The following is a 7,072-nucleotide window of genomic DNA, read 5'->3' on the forward strand; positions in this document are numbered from 1 at the left end:
GCATGTTCATGTCCATATATGCCAGACATATTGTCCGAGTGAGGGGCGGAGTGGGCGTGGCAGAGTCAGCGAACTGGACGCTAATCAAACTTTTTAATATGCCATGCATGCAACGTGCGGCGACTTTTGTTTTGACACACCGCAAAATGTGGGCGGTAGGGTACGGGGTGATTATGATATATATATCATATATATGCATAATGCTCGACTTATTGGACGGCGTGTGTGGCATGAGATGCCGGCAGAAAACAAATTTAGTTCATATGCCTTGGCTACATCTGCGTTTTATGTGCTCGTCTTTTCAAGCAAAATGACACAGTGAGCGAAAAATTTGTCAAACAGATCAAATATAAATATACATACTTAAAAAAAACTATATATATGTTTTTAAGTGAAGGCATTACCAAAAAAAATGTAAAAAAAATTTAATTTGTATAATTTATTCTTTTTTTGTTAGTTTTTTGTTGTTTTTGACATCATTATAGAAATAAATAAAATCTAACGATGCATTTTTGTAAACTTTAAATGTTTTTAAGTAAGACACGTTATTATGTAACGATTTTTATCTTATAATAACTATTTGTAGTTGTTTAAATAAATTATTTTGAATGAGAATAAAGTAACGTCAAATTTGGCTAACAGCACTAAAAATGTAGAAAAGCGCTTACATATGAAAGTTAAAAAAAAAAATAAATTTTTTTCAAATATAACTCTTTCCATTCTGAAGATTTTAAATAAGGATCATTTATTTTTCTAATGTTTATTAAACATAGTCTAACTTTAATTTTTGGTAGTTGCTAAAATAAATTATTTTGAATAATATTATGAGAAATCTTTTTTTCACTTTTAAGTCCCCATTGTACTTACAACTAAAGCTGACTTAGGGGATTGGATGGAAAGTGGTAAAGTCACGGGAATAATGACGGAGCAACTGCCTCATTGGCGAACCAAGAAGATATGTGTGCTTTATGGGAGGTCAGCTAAAAATGCATCATCATGAAATGAAATCAAGTGCATTTATTTAGCTCAAGGAGCGTAGTAAAGAAGGGTTAGAAATGCACCCCAAAAAACAGCTGCCATGTGAGTGGGCGGATTGGGGGCGTGGCAAGATGAATGATGCAGGCGAAACGGCCGCCGTATGTTACACAGTTTCGACTTCCATTTAGTTCGCCAGTTTAAATACACACGGGACGGGCCAAAAAATATGTTTAAGGGCTTTTGTTCGAGGCAAGTCAAGGATATATAAAAAGGATTTTGGGATGGGAGTAAGGGGCAGCACATTGTATGACCCCATCATGGCGAGAACTTTCAATGGCTGCTGGTGCTCCGATGGCAGCGACTTTATGCCTTATGCCTGATGGATGGACAGTTTGAAAGAAGTGAAATGTGGCTTAGGCCCTGAGATGGTTTGCGTAGAAGGTTTGAGCTGCAGGAACAGCAAATTGAAGAGCCACGGCAACTGAAGCTCAAGTGTGCAAAATAGAAAAGAATTTACTGAAGAGCTTTTCAAACTTTCAAAGAATGCCAGCAGGAGGCGATCTTAAGGATCATTTGTAAAAGAATTGAAGAAAACTAAACCATACTATTAAACTCAAGAAATATTAAGAAATGTCAAGAAACTAATCATAAATTTGGAAAATCTTATACTTTACTTTTGTTTTACTATCACTGGCAAAAAAAACGTTCGTCTTAAACTATTATAAATTAGAAATATTTGGAGCAAAGTATTTTATACTCAATTAAAATATTTTTTACTTTGGTTTTAGTTATCAAAAATATGAAAATATAACAATTTTTTTCATATTTCATTTAACTTTTTTCTTAATACATTTTTATATATGAAAATAAATGGGTTTTTCATGTAATGTAATATTTTATATATTTATTCAAATTGTTTAGATATTAAATCATGCATTCTAATGTGCTTTATATTTAAAATGATAAAACATAAAATATAACATGTACAACTCAATTACCAAATATTTTTTCTAACTATTATTTTTTTGTAACAGTGACATAATAAACAAATATTTAGGATTTAAGGTATACAATAAATAAATTTATTTTGCCTCAAGTAACTAAAATTTGCTCAAGAAAAATAGTTCCTGCATCTTCTTGTGTTAAATTTATAGTTTAATGCAGCCAAAAAATAAATCCCTAACTTTCAAAGCTCTATTTTATCCGAGCAAACTATTTTTCACATCGTCTCTTTTGTGTTTGCCCGACATTTATCTCCAGTGACCTCCGGACAGAAATTGTAAACAAAATTTTCGCCATTAACAAAATTAAATCAAGAATATTTTCATGAAGACAGACGTTTGGAACCGAACCGAAATGCTGCCATGTGTGAGCCAAAAAATAATGGTGTGTCTCTGCCTGGAAAAATATGTTCTCATACTTTTCGTCGTCGACTGTCGAGAAACATTTCGAGAATTATGGAAAAAGAAAGCAGTGAAAATCTGACTCGACAGAACAAAAACACACAAAAGCAAAATGCACAAATATGTGCTTATAGGAGGAAACCAGAGGAACTTTTAGACACATGCAGTAATAAATGAAACAAATTAATTAAAAGTGTGCAACGGGTCGGCTGCGGAATAAATGAAAAGCGAAATCGCAATGGCAAAGTTTGCTCTCTTTTTCACTGTTTTTCGTTTCGTTTCTCTTTCTTTTTTTTTCTATTGTTGTAGATGCGAATGCTGTTGCTTTCGAGGCATGATAAATTATGCAGCCATCACCTTATTTAAAATGAAGATTAATTTAAGTACTGCCAACTCCTCCTCTTTTTTTTTCCACACTGTTCACCCATTTTGAGAAATTGTTGTGTGGCGAGCCAAACAAATGGAAAAGGATGTGATCCTCCGAGTGAGATTTGCAAATGGATGTGGATTCTTTGGGCGAATGGTGGATGATATGCAAATCAGACATTATAAAATCGAATATTTAACTGCACATAGTTTCGCTTTGTCCCGACAGGTTGGTTAATTTAATTATTAATACTGCTGTGGTCTTTAAATGATTGAGTTAGAATTTTAGTTAAGATAAAATGTTTAAGTATGTATTTAAATGTTTGCATTCTGTATGAAATAAACAACTTTTATGACTTTCGAAAAGGTAAATCAGTTCAGCAGCTAAACATAAATTTATTCGATTTATTTGGCTTCTATACATTTGCTACTTTCAGCGGCAAAGCGTATTTATTTTATAAATTTTGGAGCCAATATTTAAATGAGCTAAAATCTCTTTAAATATTTGCTCAATTTATTAAAAAATGTATGCTTCCTGCAAATATCAAACACGCTAAAAATTAAGCATCATAAAAGTGGTATTTATTATTGTTATGTTAGTTTTAAAGATTAAAAAAGTTTACTTAAAAGAAGCTTATGAAATTTATTTTCGGAATATGAATTTCCAGTGTTACTAAACTCACTAGCCTAATCTCCTGGGCCGAAATTAAACAACGAATCGATTTATTTATGGAGTCCATTTTGTTGACATCTGCAGTAATTGGTTTCACCTATTTTCCAAACAAGTATGGTTTTTGCACCTGTCAGCCATTTTAAAAGTCCACCCATTACCATTAGCACAGACTCATGAAAATAAAATGCTCTGTAGGCTTTTTAAAATCAAAGGTTATAATACATAATATATTATATATATCAACCCATTAACAAGCATTTGTCTTGCTATAAATAGGCAATTTGCACCAGGCATTTAAAATCATTTTTGCTTTCTTAAATCCCTATATCTGAACAAAAAACTTTGTGTTATGTGTACAATTTAGCAGATTACATTTCAAAATATTTCACCAACTTGTAACAATAATAAGTGAATCATATTCCCCCCCTGAGTGCTTTTTAAACTTAAAAAATCACCATAAAATCGATTTATTTAGGGCTTCCAAATTCGTTGACACGTGAATTGAGTGGCTTCACCTATTCCCCTGACAAGGATGCATTTTGCAGCTGTCATAGGGAGTGGCAATCCTTCTTACTTTTCACCTGCCCCGCGATTCAGCGAATCCCGGCCATCAAACGCGGCTCAGCGGCCCCCGGTGGAAATTGAATTCGCCCATAAATACCACGAAAATCTTGCCGCATCTATCCGGACATCTTGCCGGATTCCAGTGGAGGCTTTTTTTGTACCCATTAGTCAGTAGTTATAGACATTATCCAAAAGTTATGATGAATTTGTCTAAAAGTCGGTAACAGTAGTTCTAGGAAATAATAAATGCCACTCTAAAGCCCACAATTCGCAAAACTCTGAAGAGACATGGTAGAGGCCAGATATTGTCCGTCATATGTTTATTCGGTCAATATCTATAGACACAACAAAAATTGTCCATATCGAACCAACAGTTTAGAAGTTATTAGGAAAATTGAAATTATGACGTCACTGCAAAATTAAAAAAGAGCGAAAGAGAGAGAAAGAACTGTATAGGCTTTTAGCTTGTAGTTTCACCCTGAAGTTCAGCAGATGGTGCCACCTAAAAAACAATAGGGGCATATTTATTTTCAAATTGATTAGCTGAGTAAACGGTATCTAAGAAACGGGTCACTCAACTAAAGCGTTTCTTCTTGTTTTCTGTCTGATAACCTGCCGCCGGCTGCGGCATCTGGTGCATTTTGCCAGGATGCGAGCATGTTGCTCGGGCTGGAGACATACCGCGGCCTACATAAATATGCATACGCTCCACAAACATTTGCCAAGTTATATGCGATGTGTGTGTGGTGTGGTCGGTCTGTTCCCCCGAAAATTCATGCGAAAACTGCTGACATTTTGGAAAATAAATGCAACGTCAGAAATATTGCACATGCATGCAAATACGCGTCGAGCAGCGTGATAAATATACAAATCCCAGTCAGCGTTCGCCAGTTAGACATCCGTTTAATTGAGTCAACATGGCTGGAGAACATTCTGCGATTCCGGAGGAGAATGGGAATGCGGAGCAGGAAAACATGAACGGCAAAAAGGGAGGCGTCAAATTAACGCTGTCAACTTTTCGCAGCGTGCACAGAAAACATTAAAAACTAATTTATGGATTTGAAAGCCAACTCCCGCGTTGATTTATGTACACTCGACGAAAGCCAACTAGAAGGCAAAAGTTGGCCAAGAACTAATATTAAAAGTCCATTTCGCCCTTCCACTTCAGGACAAATGAATTCTAAAAGCTCCATTCCGTTAGGTAAAAGTTTCTTTTATTCAAATTTAATTCCCAGCAAATCGTTTTTTGCATAATAAAACTTTTTTGCTCTTCTTGGGTACTAAATATTTCCTAAAATTGAAATAATTTTCTACTTTAAGTGAATTGGATTAATAGTGACCCTTTTGTAATTTTATTGTCTCCTTTAATTTGAAAGTTAAATTATTTTTATATTTTATTGAAACAACATTTTTGTTTTGTTTTCTAAGTTATTTCAAAATTAATTTAAAGACATCAAAAATACCATTGCTAGCAAATGTTTAATGAAATGTTTTGAAATGGGGGAAATGGTGGAATTTCATAGCTCGAATTAAGAGAAATTAAATACATATTTTTCGAGTGGAAGACACCCAGGGTTTTCATGGAACACTCACAGCGTTTGGGTATCCTGTGGAACTTGGGGCACGGCGGATAGTTTGGCGCGGATGCAGCGCACAGTTCGCTCCAGGCAGGTGCATCCGGAGGGACAATAGGCGGCCTTGACTCCGCCGGAGAGGAGGAGCACGCCGAGCAGCTGCAGCAGGAGCAGCGGAACGCGCATTTCGAACTCGGACTCTCACGCACTTCTCACCAGATGGCTGTTATTTCAAGAACTGTTCAAAGCGAATCCAAAACGCGACGATAAACGCGTTCCACGGGCGGAAGTTCCAGAACCACTCGCTTATCACTTTCGGTTGGACAGCGTTTATCACTAAGTACGGTGCCTAAAACACTGCGCAAGTGCGGCTTTCATATCGCTTAGAGCAAACCATGCTACACAAAGAAAAATGAAAGAAATCAGTTTGCAAATTAGAATCTTTAACTTTGTTTTAATATTCGTTAAAGTTTAAACATTTCAAGTTATAATCAAATTATCGTTATGTTTAAAACATTTCAAGCAATAGATTTTTATTTTTTAAATAAACCTATTTTAAAGTTAAAAACATTTTTTTCCTAAAATCATTTATAGCTATTTTTAAACATTTGAAAAAATGTTATCGGTTTAATAGTTTTGTATTTATTATTTGTGCTGTTTCCTTAACTAACAAATTGTTTTGAGTGTCAATGAAGTTTAAGGCTATATTTGTTATCACTACTCTATATTCAAAATTCAAAATCTTAAGTTTCGCTTTTCATGGTATGTAGATAGAAAAATTTTAAGTAATACATGTTATATTTAGTTATTTTAAATAACGTTATACAAGTTGTCACATTTATTTCATTGGAAATGTTAATAATATGTATTCGAAATTTTAAACTGTAGGTTCCTGCTTTTAAACTTAAGTCCACAACTTTATTTAAATTAATAACACATTGCCTTTTAAAAATTAAAAAAATCTTGGTGTACAAAAAAAGTAGTGATAATTAAAATTGAGTTCCAGAAAGATTGATTGATGACTGCTTAAAAAGGCAGAACTAAACTGTTTGGTGCTTTGATAAATTTACCGAAATTAAACCGATTTCACAGATATTTTCTCTCAGTGTCTCCGCGAAATGTTTAATTTTAGAACGATTTTGTTATTAAACGACTCCGTTGATTTTTTCGGACCGAGTGAACAGAACTGCACGCGCCAAATGCCGACGAGCATCTGAGTGCCGAGGAGCAGAAGCTGAAAACTGAACACTGAAAAGCGGAATGTGGAACCGAGTCCCGAGTTGCACATGCAACGCTTCGGCTTTTCCGTGCCGGATGCAGCCTGTGATAACATTTTCCTGAGGCTCTTCTCAAGAGTTCTTGATATTAGTTGGCCAGCATGTGACCGAAGCCTATGCTGCCTGCACGGTATGTATGGATGGATGACTCTATATCCACTATATAGTATAGTATAGTATAGTATAGCATAGGATAGATATTGCATCAAGGCCGAAACACTTGTGTTGCGCACCGGC

The 7,072-nt window shown here is 34.9% G+C and overlaps 1 protein-coding gene across 1 annotated transcript in view; it reads right to left on the minus strand.

The window, feature by feature from the left end:
• Positions 1-6,791, minus strand: part of LOC128259069 (peroxidasin) — a 41,118-nt gene extending 34,327 nt beyond the window's left edge. Inside the window, exons 1-2 of the mRNA XM_052991201.1 lie at positions 6,629-6,791; positions 5,578-5,956 (exon numbers count right to left, since the gene is read on the minus strand). Of these exons, the coding sequence (XP_052847161.1) occupies positions 5,578-5,744 (167 nt within the window). The 5' untranslated portion in view covers positions 5,745-5,956; positions 6,629-6,791. The remainder of the gene's footprint in view (positions 1-5,577; positions 5,957-6,628) is intronic.
• Between the last annotated feature and the right edge of the window lie 281 nt (positions 6,792-7,072).

The sequence above is a fragment of the Drosophila gunungcola genome (genome assembly GCF_025200985.1).
Source record: "Drosophila gunungcola strain Sukarami chromosome 3L unlocalized genomic scaffold, Dgunungcola_SK_2 000005F, whole genome shotgun sequence".
Classification (NCBI taxonomy): domain Eukaryota; kingdom Metazoa; phylum Arthropoda; class Insecta; order Diptera; family Drosophilidae; genus Drosophila; species Drosophila gunungcola.